General features: G+C 38.0%; 2 protein-coding genes across 2 annotated transcripts in view; one reads left to right on the forward strand and one right to left on the reverse strand.

Moving 5' to 3' along the window:
• Window positions 1-308: 308 nt before the first annotated feature.
• RMDN1 (regulator of microtubule dynamics 1) lies at window positions 309-16,181 on the forward strand (the record flags this gene model as incomplete). The annotated part of the gene is made up of 10 exons (XM_082014642.1): window positions 309-455; window positions 1,638-1,749; window positions 4,517-4,604; window positions 6,526-6,685; window positions 7,349-7,438; window positions 8,080-8,135; window positions 10,161-10,248; window positions 11,749-11,779; window positions 14,065-14,198; window positions 16,143-16,181. The coding sequence occupies 10 exons, from the start codon at window positions 309-311 to the stop codon at window positions 16,179-16,181; spliced, it is 945 nt and encodes a 314-aa protein (XP_081870768.1).
• Window positions 16,182-20,732: 4,551 nt separating this feature from the next.
• Window positions 20,733-23,554, reverse strand: part of WWP1 (WW domain containing E3 ubiquitin protein ligase 1) — a gene marked incomplete at its 3' end in the record, with an annotated part of 36,330 nt that continues 33,508 nt past the window's right edge. The window contains exons 21-23 of the mRNA XM_082015079.1: window positions 22,414-22,510; window positions 22,018-22,090; window positions 20,733-20,832 (exon numbers count right to left, since the gene is read on the reverse strand). Of these exons, the coding sequence (XP_081871205.1) occupies window positions 20,733-20,832; window positions 22,018-22,090; window positions 22,414-22,510 (270 nt within the window). The remainder of the gene's footprint in view (window positions 20,833-22,017; window positions 22,091-22,413; window positions 22,511-23,554) is intronic.

The following is a 23,554-nucleotide window of genomic DNA, read 5'->3' on the forward strand; positions in this document are numbered from 1 at the left end:
GCCACACCCACGCCAACGGGGCGCGCCCCGCCCCGGGGCCGCCGAGGGCGAAGAGCGCATGCGCAGATCCCCCTCTCCCTCACACCCACCCTCCGCCGTAAGCGGGGGGTAACCTGGCTGAGGCTGGGCCGTGGCTCGGGTCCCGGGGTCGTGTAATGGCTGGCGCTTGGAACGGGTGGCCGTTGCCCTTGTTTCCCCTCTCGCCCGGACAGGGCTAGGGGACGGACCGGTTCCTCCGCTGGCGGGGGGTGGTGCTGGCGGCAGGCGGTGCTGGCGGCGACGCTCGGTGGCGGCGGCGCTTGGTGTCGATGGCTGCTGTCATGGCGGCGCTGGTGCTGGCGCGGCCCTTCCGCCGCGGCCCCGCCTGCCTGGGGCGGCTGCTCCGGCGGGAGGCGGGTAGCGCGACGTGCGGCCGGGGGGCGCCCGGTGCTAGCCGCGGCGCCGGCAGGAGCGAGGTAGCCGAGTTGCTGCTGTGGGTGGGCGTCGGGTGTGGCGCCGCTTCCAGGGTCTTCTCACGGGCCTGTGGCCGCCGCTAGCCCTCCCCGGGGTCTCTCAGCCGGCGGGAGGCGGGAGGGGGCAGTTGTGGGGACTCCGGCATCGTAGAGTCGTAGAATAGTTTGGGTTGGAAGGGACCTTTTAAGCTCATCTAGTCCAACCCTCCTGCAGATGTCCATCTTCAACTAGATCAGGTTGCTCAGAGCCCCATCCAACCTGACCTTGATGTTTCCAGGGATGGGGCAGCCACCACCTCTCTGGGCAGCCTGTGCCAGTGCTTCACCACCCTCGTTGGGAAAAATGTCTAGTCTAAATCTGCCCTCATTTAGTTTAAAATCATTACCCCTTCTCTTATGGCAGAAGGCCCTGCTGAAAAGTCTGTCCCCATCTTTCTCATAGGCCCCCTTTAAGTACTGGAAGGCTGCAAAGTCTCCCTGGAGCCTTCTCTTCTCTAGGCTGAACAACCCCAAGTCTCTCAGCCTGTCATAGGAGAGGTGTTCCATCCCTCGGATCATTTTGGTGACCCTCCTCTGGACCTGCTCCAACAGGTCCATGTGTTTTCTGTGCTGAGGGCTCCGGAGCTGGATGCAGGACTCCTGGTGGGGTCACACCAGAGCGGAGTGGAGGGGCAGAATCGCCTCCCTTGACCTGCTGGCCATGCTTTTTTGGGTGCAGCCCAGGATATGGTTGGGCTTCTGGGCTATGAGTGCACATTGCCGGGTCATGTCCAGCTTTTCATCCACCAGTACCCCCAAGGCCTTCTCAGCAGGGCTGCTCTCAAATCCCTTCACAGTGGGACATAGCTGGTTTATTTTTGCCAAAGCTGGCGTCCCTGTGCTCATTTGAAAAACATGAGTTTGCTGGGTTTGGTTCTTACCTTGTGTTTGCTCCATATTTTATGGTTTATTTTCAGTCTAGTGCTCTGTTCATTTTTTAAAGTGTAATTATGAGCTTCTGTTGAGAAAACTTAAAATACCCTCTTGACAACCACCAATGTGGTGGTTTTTGCTTATGAAGGTTTTTTTAACTTTTAAAAGTCTTCTCTCTGGTCAGAATCTTAAATATAACCAGTGCTAGAGATGAGAAATACATTAGCTCAGAGTGATAATGTTTATTAATACATATCTTATGATCCCATGCAGGTGCTTAGAAAAAGCCTTCAAAGGGGGGTTGCACTCTCGACAGCGTCCTTTTTGGTTTATGAAGCTCACAAGCTAATTACTGTCTTTCCTGAGGTTCACGCAAGCTTCAAAGGTAATATTTTCAAAGTTTGATGTGCTTAGGTTATTCTAATTCCAAACTTAAAATTTTTGGTGCCAGAATTATATAGGAAAATGGTGTAATGCTTGTGATTTTCTGCATTAAGACTGCATGCAGTGTATTTCCATGTCAGGATGCTTTTGAATGGGTTCAGGGTAGTCTTGTGGCATTTTAACAAGGGATTCTTTCAAGTGCCACTGAAAGCAGATCTAGTAGTTCATCCTGTCTAGGATATAACACATGCACAAGCTGTATGATGCCAAACTTGTTGCCCAAGGTTTAAATAACTTACTGAGAAAGATATGGTTCAGTTAGGAATACAGACCAAACCTTAATCAGTTTCTAGAAATCTTAGTTCAGATTTTCAATATGATCACAGTGCAATTCCTATTTAATCTAGTCAAGCAGCACTGAGATTGCATTTCACATAGAATTGAGAAATGTCTCATATTTTTGCCATATTGAAAAAGGGGAAGAAAAGCCTTGGTTTACCTACCAGAAAAGAGTAGAACAAGTGATAAAATGTCCTTTTCAATATCTGAATAAAGATAGTCTTACTGCTGGAAGAAAAGTAACATTATCTTAAAAGGGGATGTTGTTGCAGACTTAGAACTTGTCTATTACATGGCAAATTAAGGGTTTTGGAAGTAAGCCTAACTGACCGGAGAATGAGCTTAGTTTAAATGTATGCTTACTGTGTAGATTAGATAGTAGGTAGTTCAGATAACCTGTTTCTCTGTGTCTCAGAGAGAGGAACATGTTAGATGTTTATGCTTATAGAAATAAAAATTTAGACGATGGACTTTTGAACGGGTAAGAGCTGCTGCTTCATTTGATGTAATAGAAGGAGCTTCAGTGAATAGATTTAAGATAGCTACTCAGTACACAGATAAGAAAATTTTTGCAGGAGGAACATAAATAACACTACTTAGTTGCCTCTGGTCTTTTTTAGTGCTCTCACTTGAATCTGGCATTTACCTTGCCAAAAAAAGCAATATTAGTATGCTTTCTGTGCAAGACAGGTAGAAGATAGGGTGAAAATAAGAGTAAAAAAGAAATACCTGAAAAATACTCTTAAAGAAATAAAAGTCTAATAATTTATATAAAACACCTGGTGGGAAATGAGTTCAGAAGTTTGAGTTCTGAGGATTTAGTCATTAGATATGTTAGTGGTGTTCAGGAATTCTCTACTACAACCAAACTGAAGATAATACTGAAGATGTACCATGAACCTAATCTTAGACACTAAAATCCAAAGTCCATGTAGACCATTATCTTATCTTTGAAATGGTTGATAAAAGGTATTTAGAGATGGCAGGGTTAAAAATTATCCAGAATGCTCTCCTAATCTTCACTGATTTATATTCTAGGATCTTTTTAAGCTGAAAAGGGGGCTTTTGTGTTTAGTAGCCTTCAGTGTTTCTTTCTTTAAGTAAAACTGTCCTACTGTGAAACATAACTACTGTGTTCAGTAGATAATTTCAAAAAAGAAAGCTTATAAACATGAATTTTTACGAAGTGGGCAGGATAGAGCTTATGTTTTGACTTAGAAGTTTCATCACAAATCCAGGAGTAATACCAAAGAGACAATAAGCATAGCTGAAAGTTCTGTAAGAAATTAGACAAGGCTTCTGAATTAAAAGGTAATTTTTTCATGTTTTAATGTTGGCAGAAGACTAAACTTGGATTTTGTTCTTCTCCTGTACAGTTACGTACTTCAACAGAATATTCTACCTCTTTCCCTTTGGGTATTTTTCCTCCTAATTCCATGTGTTCTCATGCTTGAATCCTGTATTGCGTGGTGTTTGATATTTCTGTTTCTGGTATGCTGTTCTATGTACTATATACATGTAGTATTTAAATATATATATAATATTATATCGTGCAATATAATATTATATATTATTATATTTCCAGTTGTGGAAATTGTACTCCCCCGTTTCTGTTGTCAGGGATTTTTAAAGTATTCTGTAGAAAAAGAATTAAAGTATCATAAGAACAATGGGTACTTTGTTTATAAATTGATACTCTAGAAAGCCAATTCTGATTTTTCAAAGTATTTTTGCTTTTAGTATCTTGAACATATAAAGGTTTCAGTAGATGAACTGTATTTTTTGGAGTCCTGTTTGTGAAAATCCTAAGGATTTGAGTCAGAAAACCTTTGAGCAAGGTTTCATTTTGGCTTGACGAGTAAGGTAATGGGAACCCACTTAATCTGCAGTGATTAAAAATAAATCTGGCAAAACTATGGAACCATACTGCAAATGAAGAAATTTTTTTTTTTTTCATTATTATTGTTAGATTTAATTTTGGTACATATCCTAATGAAGGGGCTTTGTTACTCACATCTCTACTGCACTTGCTTTCCTGGTCATATTTTTCATACTTCTTTTTTTTTCTTTTCTGCCATTTTCACAAGGAAGAAAACAAATTGCTTCTAGTAGTCTGATGCATTACAGAAGACAGTTTTGAATGTTAAATCCATTAAGCATCCAAAGCTCTGTTACTGAAAGCTGTTTTGTCGTTCCATGAAAGAGGCATATATTCAGCACTGTGTCTTTTCATAGTTGTTCACTATAAATGTAGCTTATCCAATCCTGCTGTGTAAGTTGTTTGGAACAATGGCCCAAGAAGGAACTGCATTATTTATTCTTTGTGTTTCAGCTAGGTTGTCTTGCTCTAAAATGTTTTGTTCATGCTATAACGTCCTACTTACATGTCATCTGTTCTTCTGTTTCCACAATTTTAATTCCTTCTTAAGTGGAAGAAGTTATAGAGCAAGCAGACTACTTGTATGGGAGTGGAGAAACTGAAAAGCTGCATCGGTTGCTGGTTCAGCATAAAAATAGGTACGTTGAGACATTACTGTGACTACTTTTCTGTGCTCTTCTGTTCTCATTGTGGTATGCTGGAGAACCTTGCTTTCATCCTTAGGTAAGTAGGAAAAAAGGACTCTTGATCTTTTTCCTCCTGATGGAAAAATGAATGAAGAAAAGTGGTAGCTGGTAGGTGGTGAGGGATAACATTCAAATTTTTGAGTCCTGCAAAGTAGGGCTTTTTTGCTTGTTTGGTTTGTTACTCCAAGAATCCTTTAAAATACAATGCAAAAACTCATAATGTGTCTATACATTACTAAATGATCACAGTACCTAGAATTCTGGTGTTGAAAACTTTTGAGAGTCTCTGTTTCATTTCTTTTTTTATTGCTGACCATCTGTTTTTTCTGTTTTCATTTGTCTCATATTAGGATTCGAGTCTGAACAAAAAAGCTCCTTACTCATGTAGTTATGTTTTAGTTGCACAAAACATTATTGATAAGCAAACCGGGACAAGCTGTTTAAGGAAAAAGCAGAAAATGCATTGCAAACTGAAAAATCCAGTCCTTTGGAGAAGACAGGGCATCTCACCTATAGAACATTTCTGGAGGAAATCAATTGTTCAGTTGTTTTCAGTAGTTTTCAGGTTTTTTTTTTTTCCCCTTCTTGTTCTTGCCGGGGTGCAAGTATATAGCCTGGGAAGTTACATGAAGGTCCTTCCTAGCCTGTAAGGGACACCATGTCTTAAGCAAGGTGTAAGCTTGCTACTAGGTGTATAACAATGCTAATTATTCTGTGAGGAGTAATGATTCCGGTAGCAATACTTAACATTTTTGTGACTTGGCCGAAAAATGGGTCTGCTATAACAACTACGGTGTTAATTTTGGCTATTTTAATGGAGACTTTAATATTAAATTTAAGTTTAGAAAGTCTTTCAGAGGTTCTGGCTGTGTGGCTATAAAACTCTCCACCCAACAGGAATACTGAGGTCAAAACTACCAGAAACCAAAAATATTAAAAAGCATACAGAAGTTATTGCTAAACTCAGAATATCAATAAAAGCCAGTTTTCTTATATGGAGTAAAACTGAGTCACTGCTCACAGTGCGGCAGTCCTCCTGCAATTAACAGAATCACAGAATTCTGTGATTCTGTGATTCTGTGATTCTGTGATTCTGTGATTCTGTGACTCTGTTTTGACCTCAGTATTCCTGTTGGGTGGAGAGTTTTATAGCCACACAGCCAGAACCTCTGAAAGACTTTCTAAACTTAAATTTAATATTAAAGTCTCCATTAAAATAGCCAAAATTAAAACAGTAGTTAGGTAAAAGTATAGTAAAGTGCAAGTAGTGTTTCAAAACAGTATGTTAACAAAATATTAAAACTTAAAATCCCTTATCTTTTGGCTATAACATACCATACACCATTTGATAGTGATATAAATAAATATATAAACGTACAGCTTTATGTGGTGGGGGTATGGCTAACCTGTTTTTTTCACTGTGTTCTAGGAAGAATTCCATTATTTAGGTACAATTATAGAGAAAAAGATGCATAATATTTTAAACATTCCTAGTAAACTTTAATATCAAATCAGTGGAATGCTGGAAGAAATACCATCTAGCTAAGAACAAAGTAGTCCTTGTTTTCCGTATGGTGTTTTGCATGGTACTTTTGGGGTTTTTAAATCTGCATCTTTTTTTAGAAAAAAAGTCACTTTCATACAGATACTTTTGCTTCACAGACCAGAATGGCAGAACAAAGGTATCGTCCGACAGTCTATAATGGAGGGCTTGCATTTGTTGCTTTTTACCTTGGGGCTCTACAGAATGACAGATGATAATGCTATTGTCTTATCACCCACTTGAGATACATATTGAAAGACTTGTTTAACATCTTTTCTTGGTTTGTTTCCATTATTGCTTTAAAACGTTAGTGTTTCTGTTCATAACTAGTGATGACGCAGAATTGTTATGGCGGCTGGCACGGGCATCACGAGATCTAGCTCAGCTTAGTAGTACTTCTGCAGAGGAGAAAAGACAACTGGCATATGAAGCCTTTGAGTATGCAAAAAAGGCACTTGAAAAAAATGAATCAAATTTTGCAGCGCACAAGGTGAGCCATACAAAACAACTTAACTGAAATTGTGTTCTTTGATTTCTGCCAGTAGAAACTGGAACAAATGTCATTTGTGCTGTCTCAGCAAACATCAACATAACTTAAGTTTTCAGCTGAGAATGAGTGAGACTTCTAATTCTTCCTGACTGTTTTGGAAAATCAATGTTCAGACTTTTGCAGCTAAATTTCCTGTATACAGGAAACAGGAACTGGTTAAATATATGCAGGACCATGGAAAGAGATGACTGATGAGGTTGATTACAGCTGATGTAATCAGCTCATCCTTCTCTGATGTAGCCTTAAAAATGTTGTCCATGCCCCACATTGAGCATGCTGTTTCTGGGCACATAGTAGTCTGTAGAGTTTCACTGGAAAAACTTCAGGCTCTGGCTTTGTTCTGCTCTTTTTTTGTGCTGCTTCTTTCACTGGCAGAGAGGTTCCAAAGTATAGTCAATTGTGTTTTCATCTTGGGTAAGAGGAGGACATTGATTTCCTTATGCATGCAGACCAGCACGTTGCTGTGATGCTGCCTGAGCTGTTTGTTGTTGTTAGAGGTGGTGGCGGCAGCTGTTCTGTTTTTAGTTTTTGGGGTTTTTTTAATTTACTATTAATAGCCATAGTGCTGTATTATATGTTTTCTTTTTGTTCTTTGAATTACAGTGGTATGCAATTTGCCTCAGTGATGTTGGAGATTTTGAAGGAATCAAGACTAAAATTGGAAATGCCGTCATTATCAAAGAGCACTTCCAGGTAATGTAAACAGTTTTTTGCATATGATAGCATTAATGCATCCAGTATATAGATTGTGTGAGAGTTGTGAGCTGTTTTCTTATGAAAACTTGCAAATCTCCTGGTGACACTTCCTTTTTTGGGTTATTGTGACAGTCCTGAATGCCCCAGCAACAAGGAGTACAAATTATCTCCTGCAGTAAACTAAGTCCCTATAGAAGAGAGTCTTGAAATAGCTAAAGTGCTTTTGACACCTCTTAGGACTAGATAAAAGGTAACTGTGCTATTGAGAAATGGATGTGTGGCTGTCCTTTTAACTGTGGATTGTGTAGCAGTGAAGGACAAATAGCGGAGAAGATAAAGGACTACTAATTTTATATCACCAGAAATTATATCAAGATCTGAACTTGCCAAGTCTCATGTGAAACTTGTAATGACCTACTAAACAGAAGTGCCTAGAAATCTGTCAGTGTCTTTAGTGTTTTGGAGGTGAGCCGATTCAGTTGTGCACTGAATAAATGCTGTATCGCCTTGACATTCTACACACTGTTAATCTGGTTTAATTAACAGTAGGATAACAAGTCTACTTTTTTTAATGTCTTTTAATCCAAATATTGCAGAACAACTTTTTAGATCTTGTCTTTTTTTCCCCCTCTCACTAGAGAGCCATTGAACTGAATCCAAAGGATGCTACAACAATTCATCTTATAGGCATTTGGTAAGGAGTATTTTCAAACAAAAGTTAGCATGTGGCAAAGAAAAATGCCAGAATATAAAATGTCTTATAGGAATTGCAAAAATGCTTGGAATAATTCAGTGGCTTGTAGTTAATTGATGTAAACATGAAAACCTATTGAACGCGTATAGGACATCATGCCTTTTAAAGTGTGACTCTTAATTCTTACACAGTTAAAAAAGATGAAAAATAATTGTTCATTCAATTTGTTTGTTTTACTCTATGGAACTATTAAAAACTCATTTTACATGTTTCCATAGCAGACATCAGAGACTGTGAGTACTACTCATTTTGTTCTACTGGTGTGACTGAAGACAAAACTCAATGCTGAATTTACATTGAATTTCAGTGATGGCTGCGACCTAATACAATCTGTGTATAGTGGAAAGCTATCAAAAGTGATATGTGTTCCTCAAATAATTATGTTGTTATCTGTCATGATACTGTATTTTAAAAGTTACATTTAAGTAAAGGTAGCTTATACATATGCATTAACAAAAATCTCTGAAATTTAATTTATTGCTCAGTGAAATTGTTACTAAGAATTACTGTTACACAGCAGGCGAAGGACTGGAAATACAACTTTCCATACTAACCACGGTATTCTGTGGAAGTGGTGTGTGTGAAAGTAGTATCTTTTATGTGTTAGTGAAGAGACTAGACAGCATTTCTGGTTATATGAAAGAGACCAAAGCATTGTTTTACAGGAAATCTCTACTGTAAGACTGAGAGGTTGAAAATAAATAAAGCCAATGTATTTGTAGCTTAAAAAACAAACATACTAAAAACACAGCCACCTTCTCTATGTCTTTTCTGGACTCTTAAGTATCAGAGTAAACTTCAATCTACTGCTCCAGAGTTTATTAGTTTACAAACGTACTTCAGTTTTTCAGCATCCAACACTCATTCCCATGTGACTTAACAATAGTCCAGATTTTTAAACAGAAGCATATGCTACCATCTGAATGAGCCTCAAGGTCAGTTTTGAGATACGAAGCCTGTTCTGGAAAGTACTTAAGACGTTGTTCCTAAGGAAAATTAGAGAACATCAGAAATATGAGATTTCTTTTCATGCTATAATATCCCCATATTGTGTACTTAAATAAACTCATTATTGAATCCCAGAGCATCTGGGATTTCATCTGAAACTGGGATTCAGCCAATTCTTGAGGATTTTTCACCTTTCTAGTCTATCCTGGATTGAACCTCTTTTATTGTCATTTCTGATAAGGCATGTCTGATGGCAGAATTTCAGATCACACTGTGTATTCCATGCCTTACCCCTCTTTCCTCTGAGCACTTCTGTATTTGCATTTATTAATTTTTCACCTCTTCCCGAGTGCTCAATTTTACACAGTGAAGAATATTTTTATACTCATTGTGGGAGGTAATAAAGTGAATAGCGTTGTTTAACACACCTGGAATGTTGTGTGTATTTGAAGTATTTAACAAATGTTTAATCTTTTCAGCATCTCTAAGATAGGTGACTGATTATCTTTGTAGAATGGCCGAGCCTAGAACACAGTAGTTTGATTCTTGGGTTTATTTTCATTCTTATAGATAACAGTCTTTCAGGAATGTACTGCAGATCTCCTTTATATTAATAATTGAGAAAACCAAGGTAATGTTGAGGTAAGGCAATGACATTACTTAGTTTTGCCCTGTTTTTGCAGATGTATTAGAACAGTATCAAATACACATAAATCGTTAAAATAATTCAAGCTCAAAAGCTGTCTCATGGTTAGTAACTGTCTGCAGTTTTGTCTAATATAATAGCAGTACCCAGTAAAAGACACACCAAAACTTCCTTAGTACAGCTACACAGCAACTTCAAACATCTTGCTCTTTTGTTGTACAGTTATAAAAACTGGCTTATAGAAATTGCAATGTGGCTGGAGTTGTTGTGACTCTTGGAAACAACAGTTATGATATCCAAGGTATGAGAAAGTTGCTTGAAACTAAGATAAAAATGTGAAGGGTATATACAAATGTTTCCTTTTGCTCCAGGTGTTACTCCTTTGCTGAAATGCCATGGTACCAAAGAAAAATAGCTGCAACACTATTTGCCACACCACCAACCTCCACATTTCAAGAGGTACAATATGAAAATGTTTCACAGATTATTATTCCCCCCACAAAGCTGCTGATATAGTTTTACTAATTTTCCTGGCAAAGATGACCTCTGCTTATAGAATAAGCATGGACTTGCGAGTTTACAACTGTCATTAATGAAATAATATAACAGGAGAGTGAAGGATATCTAGAAACATAAAAATCTTTAATTTTTTTCAGCTGTAGCTGAAAAACACACAGAATAGTGAAAATTATTTAATGTAGTTTGTGCAGCAGAAAATAACAAGCTATATGTAACTTAGTTCGTATTTACTGTTGTGATCTATTGCAGATACCTTCTGATCCCCTGGCTACATATGGTGTGGTTTTTTTCAACTGAAAGTATTTTTGTTAATTTTTGCTATGAAAATTCCTACTGTCATACACCCTAAAACATACTGTCCAGATGTGTATCTTCTAGGGTGTCTAACACAGTATGCATCTTACTTAAACACTTGTACATAGAAACTTGAAAATTAAATTGTAATAGGAAGGTTTGCTGTAGCTATTATAATTTTTTGTTGTTGTTTTTTAGATCAACCAGTGACTGACCCATTATGTTTTGTTCTTTTAAGGTAGGGTGGGCAGGAGTCGCTAGAAAGTAACTGTAGAAGGCTGCTTGCTCTTACACAGAAAGCAATTTAAGCTCTGATTGAAAAAGAAATAAACTTTTTAATGGAATGTCAAGCTTCTAAGTTTTGCTGAAAGTCACTCTCAAAGAATACAAAGTGTCAGCCAGGATTTTGAATACTGCAGAGTCATGCCAGTCCCAGCATCAAGTTCTGAAGCATTGAAAGTGGGTGAAGAAGCAAACTTGTCCCAGAAGCTGCAGAAAATAAGACTGCTGCAGTTTCAATACAAAATTTGTGTTGTGGATACATCTGCACTTCTAAGTTCTCTGACAGTATTTTCCCTCCAGCTAGTAACATCAGAAGAGGTAGGAATGGACTGAAATTTCTGATGTGCAGGATGGGAAACTAGTTGAAAAATGCACACAGATTTCCTAAAGGTTTATTCTCAAGTAAGAGGATACTAACTGGTGCTCTGTAGGAACCAGTACTCCCTGAAATATTTGTCAACATTAATGACCTGAATAATAAGATTTGTTTCATCTATTAACTTTATACATGAGAACTGGCCAGGGGAAAACTGTCAATAGGCTGGAAGGTAGAAATAAAATTCAAAATGATCTTGACAAGTTGAAGTCTGGAAAAACACCATCCAATTTGCTAGGGACAAATATGAGGTACTGTACTTATGGAGGAAGTTGCAGGGGAATAGTTGGTAAGTACTAGTTCTGTTGAGATGTCAGGTCTGATTGTACAGTGAATGAGAACCATCAGTAGCATACTGAATTAATAAAAATAAGATCATGGACAGGAAGTCTTTCTTGAGCTATGTCAAGCATGCACATAAGGGTTTAGTTTGACGACAGCGGTCAGTTTATTCTCCATTTTAAAGACGACAACCTTATCTTTTGCAGGCTCTTCATTACTTCCACATGGCAGAGGAAGGTAATACTTCTAGCTTTTTTGGACTGAATAGTATGTTTTTTATGAATGATGACTTGCAATACATGACTAGCTTTTGGTTTTATCTTAATTGCATATTATCTGCTGATAAGCATATCAAGCTGCTGTGCTACTCAACATTGGAATATTTCATCAGAGGTACTCAAAGCATGTTACACACTTACTATTATTATTAGAGTGTATTGTAAGTCTGTTTTTTGGAGTAAGTATTAAAGTGAAATTTGCACCTTTATTTAGTGACAAAGCACTCTTCCCCAAGGCATTCAACTGGAATGCCAGGGGAAGAAGCAAGCAAAAAAGGGAATTTTATGACACTTTTTCTAAATTTTCTTGAAGATCATAAGTCCTCTGTATTCTAAGTAGAACAACAGAGAAAGCACACTCTTTATTATTTCAGAAGCTATTTGGATCAGAGTGCCAATCTAACTGGCAGTAAAACTGTCCACATGTAAAAGAAAATATGGACCCATTATTTCTCCAAGAGAGAGGAAACAAGCAAAACTGACTAGCTGCAAGATAAAGGCAGACAAAGGCAGACAAGGGAAAACAGTAGTCTATGAAAGACCTGTATATATTCAGATCAGTGAAGTTTAAAGGAAAAGTTCATTGTGTATCTTCCCCTGGTTGTCAAATAATGCAGCTGTGAACTGGAATGATGGACTTAATCTCAAAATTTGCCTGCAACTACCTCCATATAAATACACCTGTATTTCACGTAATTTTTTTAACTGGTTTTCTTGACTGATCTTAGTGGGCCAAGCTCTGTATCCTTTTGTACAGCTGTGAACTTTGCTTGCTGGAATTTGCCACACCTTGAATACTGTGTTCAGTTCTGGGCCCCTCACTACAAGAAGGACATTGAGTTGCTGGAGCGTGTCCAGAGAAGGGCAATGAAGCTGGTGAAGGGTCTGGAGAACAAGTCTTATGAGGAGCGGCTGAGGGAACTGGAGTTGTTTAGTCTGGAGAAGAGGAGGCTGAGGGGAGACCTTATCGCTCTCTACAGCTACCTGAAAGGGGTTGTGGCGACAAGGGTGCTGGTCTCTTCTCCCAAGTAACCAGCAACAGGACAAGAGGAAATGGCCTCAAGGTTTAGATTGGATATTAGCAAAAATTTCTTCACTGAATGGGTTGTCAAGCATTGGAAGAGGCTGCCCAGGGAAGTGGTTGAGTCACCATCCCTGGAGGTGTTTAAGAGACATGTAGGTGTGGCACTTAGGGACATGGTTCAGTGGTGGGCTTGGTAGTGTTAAGTTTGCTGTTGGACTTGATCTTAAGGATCTTTTCCAAGCTAAATGATGCTGTGATTCTATGAAGTGTAAGAACAGAATAATAGAGTCAATAACTAAAAAAAAATCTAGCAAGTATTGCAGCAATTCTGAAAGTATTATTATAGCTCATGTTTGCATATCCATTTTCTATGTACACGTAAAGTCACTCCAGTTTTAACAGACTAGTATGCCAATCATGAACACAGTTGGAGCTTTTTACTGAAACTACTGTATATCCTGGACTATAGCCGGCAGTGTGTCCACCTGCTAAAAGAGGACATAGGAACAGGCAATACCACTGCTGTCCGCCTCTGTCATAGTTACCAAACTACGCTCTTTCCTCAACCAGGGATTTACCTGTCTTTGAATACGTTTTTTACTATTGCACAAGAACTATAAAATTTGATTACCAGCATTTTGAATCCTGACCTTAGGTCCAGCAGCAGAGAAAGCTTGTGTTACAACTAAGAACAGTAGGCAAGACTAGTCTTTAATAATGATTGATAGTCAAAGCATGCTTTAAAAAAGCAACTTCTTAAATCTCTCCTTAAAAGAAGTTAAATGTGGGTACAAACAGTTTTATGTTTTCTTCGTGTGTAGCAAAAGCTAATACCTGTATGTGTGGTCTGAAGCTAGGAAATGTACCCTTTATTTCCTTGCCTATCCTTGCTAAGCTGGTTGCATTGCATGTTGCACCTACTAGGTCCAGAAAAGCACAGAATCTGCAAAGCAAAGCTGTTAACAAAGCAGTGAGCTTAATGCATCTTTGTGAGGAATCTCGTTTCATTTAGTATATGAACTAACAAGCCGCGAGCTAATGTAACTGTATGCGAGACCAAAATCTAGCAAGTGAAAGTTTTACATTGGCTTCCTTCTGATACAAAGCCAAAATACTATTCATCTTTTATGAAATAAGTATTTCAAGGAGTGATACTATATCATGCCTTTGATAGTCTGCTGCTCATTCTCATTCAAAGCTTTTCTCCTGTCTCTATACAGCTGACCCAAATTTCTACAGCAAAAATTTGCTCTTTTTGGGGAAGACATACTTGAAGCTAAACAATAAAAAGATGGCTCTTCTGTGGTTAAGCAAAGCGAAGGATTATCCCGCGCATACCGAAGAGGACAAACAGGTAGGAAATTAAGAATTGTAACCAACATGTGTGACATTATGGCAGCGGAATGTTTTTTAAAGTTAACTCAGAGTAAATTGTAGTTCGGCAGCTATATTCCAGGATCACATCCAGACACCAAGAAATTCTGGTATGTTGGTAACTTCCTCTGAATGCAAATGGGAAAAATTCTGTTTATAATAAAGAACTGTGATGCTTTCTTCTTCATGATCTTTTTGTAGTGCTAACAACAACCCACCCTTAATTAGTTGTTGAAGTTAAGACAGACACACCTGAGCTAACCTATGTCTATGTGAGCACTTACCTGCTTAAAACTGAAAAGGTAGAAATCATAGTGTAGAAGAGCTAAACCACATGAGTAGGAGGAATAAAAAAGCATGGATGTATGAAAAACTTTCTAGATCTATAAAACATAACATTGCAGTCCTTTCCAGGCCCCAAGGGAGAGATTCAGACTATCTGAATTGAGACAAATGGAAGCAAATGTATCTTTGACAGGAAATCTCCAGTGCTAGGTGACATGGAGGCACTTAATTATCCTTTTGAACTGCTCAGAAGGATCCTGGTTTGGATGGGTAGGCATCTGCTTCCTACCTAAATACATACAGAGTCCTTCCAGGAGGGTAATCCATTAGACTTGTTCAGACCTAATACTGTATGCATCCAGTATAAACCACAGCAGCTGCAGTTACCTTCCATAAAAACAATCCTGTCAGCATCAGGACTCTCAAAGCCTGATTTCCAACTGATTTTTTGTATGGTTGATTGACTTCTAATCCATTTAGCTGCAATGTGAAATGCTTTAACTGTTACAGAAAACATCCAAATATGTTGTGACATTCTGAATGTCCTAAATGTAAGAAATACTTTGGTAGGATTCTGCACTTCACACCTCAGAAAAAACACTATTTGGGTTTCCCTCTGTAGATTCTCTAGTAAGGCTCGAACTGTTTCTCCCAAAACTGAGTTCTATCAGTAACATCTTTCAGTAGAAACACAAGCCAAAATTCCATTCCTCTACTGCTTTGCAAAATGTATAGGAATTTGTGGTATTAAAGGTCTGTATGAAGTTGGTCCATTCTCCTGACAGTTATTAGTAGCTGGAGGCACCGGTGAAACCAGCGATTACAAAAGCTTCCCTTTCTCTAGATCCCACGCAAAAGGAGTCACTAGTGATTTTTGTGCGGTAGCCACTTAGTATTGCAGCAGTGCTTGGCCTCCTGGTACAAACATCTGTTTCCAAGTGCAGAGCTGCTAAACTGCGAGAGGTGGTATTCTCCCTCTGGGTGAAGATGCAAAATGCACTGGGAACTAGACTTGGTAGTCCAGTAAGACGGAAACTGGCCTGTGCAAAGAAATTGGAATTCTTGTCTCTGCATTTGGCAGAGGTAGGCAGGAGTAGGTTTTTCCGAACATTTTTTACCTCCGAGTATCTACAGTTATCTGGCTTACATTGCCTGCACTGCTTGCTCCATCAGGGCCAGAAGCTTGTTTTGTTTTGTAGATGTTAGAAGTCGTATTCAAATTTTATTACATTTTACCCAGAATACCTAGGCAAAGGGAGTCTCAGAAACAATCTTCTTGTACTTCCTTAGCTACTATCCAGAGTTATGAAAACCATAGGTGGGTTACGGTTAGAAATAGGACAACTTGCTACCTGCTACTACTGGACTACAGCAAGTCCCAAGAGCTAATCATCTGTATTCAACACAAATAAACTTATTACATATATTAAGTGATTTACACTGAAGACACAGGCATAAGTGGTTTTATTCCCATTCATGTTTTAAGTGTTGAGCATCTTGAACTACAGGAAGAAGAATGACTAGTCTTAGGAGGGTTCCAAATTTACAGAACTGTGGTGAAACGCCTGGGTGCTTGCATCGTAAGTAATGCTAGAAGAGCCTATAACTACCTGGCACTGTTTTGTTATATTTCTTTCAGGTACAGAAAGAAGCTTTGGAGTTGCTTAATTCTATATAACAAGAAACAAGATAATGAGAATTCAGCACCTCAAGTTTGAACAGCATAGGAAAAAGACCCCAAATACTACTTTGGTTTATTGAAGCTGTTAATAAAAGTATAGCCTAAACTTGCTGTTGCCCTCTCATTTCAATTAAACTGTCAGCTAGAAGAATGTTTCTTTATGTGATCCTGTCTGTTGATTTACATGGGAATAAAGGGCTTCATGGACAAGAAGAAGAGGGTCTCGAATCCTGTGTTCAGTTTTGGGCCCCTCACTACAAGAACAACTTTGAGGTGCTGGAGCGTGTCCAGAGACGGGCAGTGAAGCTGGTGAGGGGTCTGGAGCACAAGTCTTAGCGGGAGTGGCTGAGGGAACTGGGGTGGTTCAGTCTGGAGAAGAGGAGGCTGAGGGGAGACCTTCTCACTCTGTACAACTACTTGAAAAGGGGGTTGTGGTGGGGTGGGTGTTGGTCTCTTCTCCCAACTCAGTAGTGATAGGATGAGAGGAAATGGCCTCAAGTTGCGCCAAGGGAGGTTTAGATGAGATATTTGGAAAAATTTCTTTACGGAGAGAGTGGTCAAGCATTGGAACAGGCTGCCCAGGGAGGTGGTGGAGTCACTATCTCTGGAAGTATTCAAAAAACGTGTGGATGTGACACTACAGGACATGGTTTAGTGGGCATGGTGGTGTTGAGTTGATGGTTGGGACTTGATGATCTTAAAGGTCTTTTCTAACCTTAATGATTCTGTGATTCTGCATGAAGAGGGGGATATATTGGAGGAGAAGGGCTGAGGCAGGGGCGAGCAGGTCTTTGAGGTTTTTACACTGTTCAGCTAGAAGTTATGTATGAGGAGTAATAAGAAATGTGACTAGCCTAAACTTTAAAGAAAGGATGGTACAAGGCCATGACATAATTATAAACGTGCATTTCTTTTCTAGAACATTCTCCTGTGGGGTTCAGTGGCATTCAAGAGTAATGTATGTTCACATTATTAGGTACTCCTACAGATTTCCCATTAAGGCTGCATAAGCAATCTTAATTCCAATACAGTTAAAAGTTTGTGTTTGACTTTGTCGAAAGTGCTGTAGTTAAAAAAATAACAGTGAAATAGGAGTACCTAAAAAAATCCTTTTATGGGTGATAACAGCATATGCAGGAAGCAGCATTCTGTGAAATAGGAATACTTATTTACACATGGAGAGGCTGTGAATTCAGAGAATTTGGGGTCTGCACAACACTTGCTGGGCATACACACACCTTCCTTCCCCTGGACTATGGTGATGAGAGGAATGCATACTCCTAGTACGCTAGAAGGTAACTACATGACTATGCAATGCATAGACTTCTCTTTGTAGGAATAATAAAGTAAAACTTTCTTCTTGTTCTTTCTATTTTAGCAGGCACTTTCACCAGAAAAATAAATTAATTTTCCAGCATAGGAAATACTTAGATTTTCCAAACAATATATTCCGATTACCCAACAGCAAAAGAAGACCAAATAATGAAAAAATGATACTGCCATTAAAAAGTCCAACAATCTAGACCAAATTAAATACCGTTTGCTTTAGTAGAAAAGGATGTGATCTACAGGAGGAAGATGAAGAAGGGCATAAATTGCTTAGGTTAACAAACCCAGCCTAGGCCAAGCCAGTAGTAAAACATCAACAGCTGAAAGACAATCTAGAGCTTTAATTCTAGCTTCAGATCACGAAACTAGTTAAGAGGAGGGTTTTCTCCACTACAGTAAGGTAATTCTTATTTTTCTATTAGTAGAGCATCAAAATGAAGTATTTGATATGTCAGAGTCACAGGATGGATGACATAGTGTTTCAGAGAGATTCTTCAAATTTTCTGCATTCATACACTACAAAATCATCTGCAACAGACAAAACTGCTTCTAGTAGCCTCTTGGCAGAGGCACCTTACTTCTGTGCCTTTTCCGCTGCAGAAAATAGTATCTGCAAAGAGGAAGGCTTATCCAGGCATCAAGTAAAGACTGTTGCATGTTTACAGAAGTGCAGAGTTGCTTGCAGGAAGAAAGGAACAAATGGAACCCATGAACTACACAGTAGCTCCTTCAAGTAGTATGACCTCGCTGGTTCCCTCTGATCCCCAGTCTTTGCTGCTTTCCCTCTCTTTGCTGTCCTCCTCCCTCGCCCCAAGTACAGCTGAGTTATGGGGAATGCAAACAGGAAAAAGTTACAATGCAGTATTGCTCAAATTCCCACAAAGTCCAAGTTAACTGTACCCACGCACACCCATGCACAAGTATACAAATTGTTGTGTTTTTTTTCATCTTAAAAGCTGTGCTTTCTCAGTCGGTCCTTTGAAATGCATGAATATATCATATACATGTACAGAAGGACACAGGGCTTGTTTTTTCTCCTTGGTTACTCACCCTTACCCACAGGAAAAACCTTATTGCAAACATGAGACAGCTACAACTATCAAAACAATAAACAACTACGCTCTTATGATGTGCTGTCTTTATTATTATAATTTTGTTCACTTAACTCATAGATTCACAAAATTCAGCAGGTGGCAGTGGGTCACCAAGTCATTCATTAGTGCAAATTCATGAAGTTCAACTCTATGACATTGAGCCCTCTTAACTGTCTGTTAGGTAACACCACACACACATCTGCTGCCCGGCCTTTGCCATTTGGGGTTTTTTGTGGTGGGTTTGTTTTTTTTTTTTTAAAGCTTTCTCCGTTCTAACCAGCATACGTCATAATTTAAGTGGATTGCACTTGAAATTAATTTAATGCTGTATTTATGAAAATGATTTTGCAGAAGATATTTGGTGTAGTATGAAAAACCCTCAAAGTGCTGGAAATTTTTGAAACTCTTATGGAAAGTTTCTGTGAGAAAACTGGGCCCGTTGCACTACCGCCGTTACCAAAGCACAATACAGGTGAACAGCTCTGCAGTAAGCTGTGCATATTGAATACAGAGCCTCAAGAGAATCCAGTATGTAGAAAAATAAAAATTCAGCAGAGTTCAGTTGCTGTATTGGAAAGATACATGAACAGATACAGCTATTTTTTCTGCATGTACACTTTTAACAGTGCAATAATGATGCATTACAGAAGTGTTTTTAATCATTCTAAGAAATCATTTTCATGTGTGTACAAAATTCTGTATAAATTAAATGTAATGGAATTTACAATTAATATTTAAAGCATACTACAAATGGTAATTTTAAACGTTTTTACTGTATAATAAGGAAGCATGTTTTGCTAAAAGTACCAGTTAACATAATTCACATCAATCAAGTGTTAAATTTTAATTTTTTTTTTTAAAACACATCTTTGCAGTTCAGCAAATGCCCTTAATGCCAATAAAACTAATTTTGAAATGGCTTTATATTACTGTGCACTTAGGACAAATTTAACCTACATAAAACAATGACAGGTTTTTGACATATTTACTTAATTCAGGTACATCTGAATTTCTGTAAGAACTTAAGAGGAATGACAGTATTTAATACTTAAGAATATTTTTATCTGTGCAAAGCTTATGTAACTTTCATTTTATTTGTGTTTACTAGATCCAATAACTGAAACTGAACATGAACATAGAAAGCAGCAAAGTTCACATTACCTTTTGTATACCCTCATAACTCAGTTTTCATTAATATACTCTATGAAGTTGTAAAAAGGGTACCATGGATTGAAAAGGGAAACAAAAAACAAACAAACAAACAGAAACCTGTAAGACACCAGACCAAGGAGAGAATGTGTAATATTTTCTCTTTTATTATTATTTTTTCTTTGAAGATTACCTAACATCCTCGTGGTAATAACCCAAGGTAATATGTAAACAAATTTCAATGCTGCTCAAATCAATTAAAATATTCTGTTCAGCTCCTACAATAAGTCAGAACAGTGGCACCAATTCCTTTCAACATTAAATCACATTCATCTTATTGTACATGACTCTTGTGCAAGTAGTAAAGGCTTTATTCATGACCTTGGCTACATCAGTAGAGAGGGATATATCAGCTATTTACGTATTTAAAAAAATTAAACTGACAGAACAACATACTCTGTCTTCTCAAATACCAGCAGCATCTTTCTACATATTTAAGATACGTTTGGCCTAAGCCTTTAACACCTTTTAGAACAGCCATGCAATAAAACAAACTTGGAGATGTTTCTTAAGAGAGAACACAAAGCAGTTTAAACATTTTTCTGAATAATAAAGCCAAGATAAAGCAAATCCAGGCCCTTTTAAATGGCTGCAACTTTTCATACACTTAAAGCTCTATAAAACTAGAGCCTATTAGTATATATATTTATATTTTTTATATATATTTTAAATAAGTCTCTTGCCTGCTTTCAAAATTTATGAGGGGTTTTTCTGGTCTTTTGGAAGGGCAATAAATAAAAGTAGAAAAGGCTGAACTGTTTTGCATATCTTTGTGGAAGAACGGAGAACAATTATACTTTTAGAGTTCCAGAAGGATCACTGTACAGAACAAAAAGCTTATATACATTTAAGTGTGCAATTTTAGTTGGCTGGGCCTTTTATTATGCAAGAACTCCTTTTTGACTAGAAGCCACTTCTACTCTTGACCAAATCCCTCTGTTTCTTCAATGGCAAAGAGAAGCTTCTCTTTTAGTTGTTCATAGCTTTTATATGGTGGCAAATCCAAACGATTAAAACTGAGCAGAAAAAAACAAAATTTTGTTAAGTTGATTTAAATCCGACGTAGAACCCTATAGAACTTGACTGCTATAGTACAAGTTAAAAATATTCTGATCTAATAATTAGAAATGAAGAAATCTCACTCCCTGACACTTCTACGAGCAAAGTTTGAGAAGAATACTTTATGAAACAAAAGACTTATCACATCAGATAAAACCCAAAACCTTTGCAGACTAAAGACTGACCAAGAGACAGAGAACTATAACACTCAGAAAAGGAAATGTTCACCATGAAGTTTAGTATCATCCTAGTTTGATGCATCTCCAAATTCCACCAAGAGCAGGAAAAAGCTGAATTTTTCTCCTTCCCATGCATGCCTGGATATGGGGCGGGGGGGAGGGGGAGGGGGGGGTGTCGCTCTAAACTTTGTCCTAAAATTCTGTTTCATTCCATGTCTTCCCTACAATTATCTTAGATAAAGAGGAATGTTTAATTCTTGCAATCATCACTTGAAAAAACAGCACTGGTGTAGAAAATGGTAAAATGGAATATTCCCTGAGGTAGTTTAAAAGTATGATGAATATTATTGTCACAACGTTGCCAAAAGGAGGTGTGTTCATTTTCCACACAGTATATACAGGAAACTCATCTGTGTACCTGCTGCTCCAGTTTGGCATAGGAATGCCAAGCCAATAACAGTCTGAAGCCTGGCAGGAAAAAGTATCTGCGTTCTTGGCTAAGCATCTTTGTTTTGAACATTTGCTGTGATTTCTTTCACACTACTTTCTCTCATGACTATACATTTTTTTATTGTAAAGTAATTGTATAATAAGTGTATCTAATAAATGGATCTATCTAATACCAACATGACTTTTGTCCAGTTGTTTAATATTCTCTAAAATAAAGAATTAGGGAAACCCTTCTCAATTCTATGCAAGAATGAGGATATCGTACTTTTGTACTTTTTTTGTACTTTCTAGTAATTTTTTTGTGCTTTTTTGTATAACAAACTGTGTACAGTGCAGTAGCAAAATTTAAGAATAGGGCAATCAGAAAAGTTTTCAATACTGGCATGTCAGAGCAATCAAAGAAGCTGAAGATGGAGACAGAGAACTGATTCAAATTAGGTTTCATTTGATTTGGTAAATGCAAGACCAGAAGAGAGAACTAAAGGTACAGAAAGTTTACATGTAACAACTCACCAAGTGTGACTTCTTGGTAACCAGGTTTCCTTACCAACTTTTTCAATGCAGAATTTCTGAGGACCATTACTTCCTAGAAAAGATGATTTTAAAAAGTGTAATCTGTTCCTTTTAAGTAGCACATGTGATAGATACATGATATGAGACACAACTTGGATACAGCAGGCAAAGCTCGTTAAATGCTACTCAATGTTACATGAATATGAACATTCTTCTCACCAAAATGAGCTAATTTCCTCATCATTTATAAATGTATTCATGTGATTTCTGATATAAAAAAGCCCTTCTAGATCCAAGCTGATATACATGAAGTTCCTGCTATTTGTACAGTTGCAACATGGTTCACTTCTAAACAGAACAGTTACAGTATAGAAGTTTTGGTCACCTTTTACTTACCCATAAGTTCAGCAAATCCACCCAGTGGTAATCTGCAAGTGCCAGTGACAAACTGCAGAAGTCGCATGCGAACCTCGTTGTCTGTTTCTTTTACAAACTATGCATAGGAATATAAATTACTTAATAAAAATTTTTAACATAGCTGGAGAAAAACAAAAACGCCACAACATAGTTGAAAAAGTGTAGTTCCATTTAAAAAGACACCACCTTGAGAACAGTTTACCTTTCCTGATGTCAGTAAAATTGGGTGGAGGGAAAAGACGGAATTGGGTGGAGGGAAAAGACGGAATTGGGTGGAGGACGAAAGGAGGGAGGGAAAATTTCAGATTATATGCACTGTCAATCATTACAATGTGAAGGCTGGGAACAGCAAATAAGGACAACCTTTATTTTATTCTACAGTAAAATATAAATCATGCCAATGATTTATATGAAGACTATTGCCATTTTGATTAAATAGCCTAGCCACAGGCTTTCTGTATTTCAAGACTGAAATATTCCCTGCATGTGGCAGTCTCAGTGAGAGGAAACACTATCCCCAACAGCTGCATCACTTCATAAGGAAATTCACCGGGAAAAGGAAGAGGAAGAAAAGAGAGGGGAGATAGAGAACATCTCAGTAAGAGAGGGGACATTGATACAACTAGAACTTTGACTCAGAAAAACCTGGATAACAAAATGAATACTTTTGTTCTATAAATATTGAAAACATATCCAAGTTACTTGAACTTCTGGTTAAGATTCTTTCACTACCAAGCTTCTTAAAAAGAGAACATATCATCAGGTCTTACTTTATTCTGACAACATGAATAAACTAGGAAATAAATGAATTGCATCAATTTCTTACAGTAACGTTGTCATAAGCATCTCTAAAATGGTGATTTATCACAAGACAAGAGCTGCCTAGCTGTGACTTCTCTTCAGGGAAATTCATAGAAACTGTGAGCCTGTATAGCATTTTTGGAGGTTTTTTTCTGAAAATACTACTTAGCCAACTTCATTAAAATGTGAGTTATAATCAATCAGTGCTAGACTGGCACAGTTAATGTGACAATAATCATAAATAATACATGGCATTTCAGATGTACAGGTGTACCACATATAAGAACATTTAGAGGGTAGATCACTGCTAACAATACAA

The sequence above is a fragment of the Phaethon aethereus genome (genome assembly GCF_964289735.1).
Source record: "Phaethon aethereus genome assembly, chromosome: 2".
NCBI classification, from domain to species: Eukaryota; Metazoa; Chordata; class Aves; order Phaethontiformes; family Phaethontidae; genus Phaethon; species Phaethon aethereus.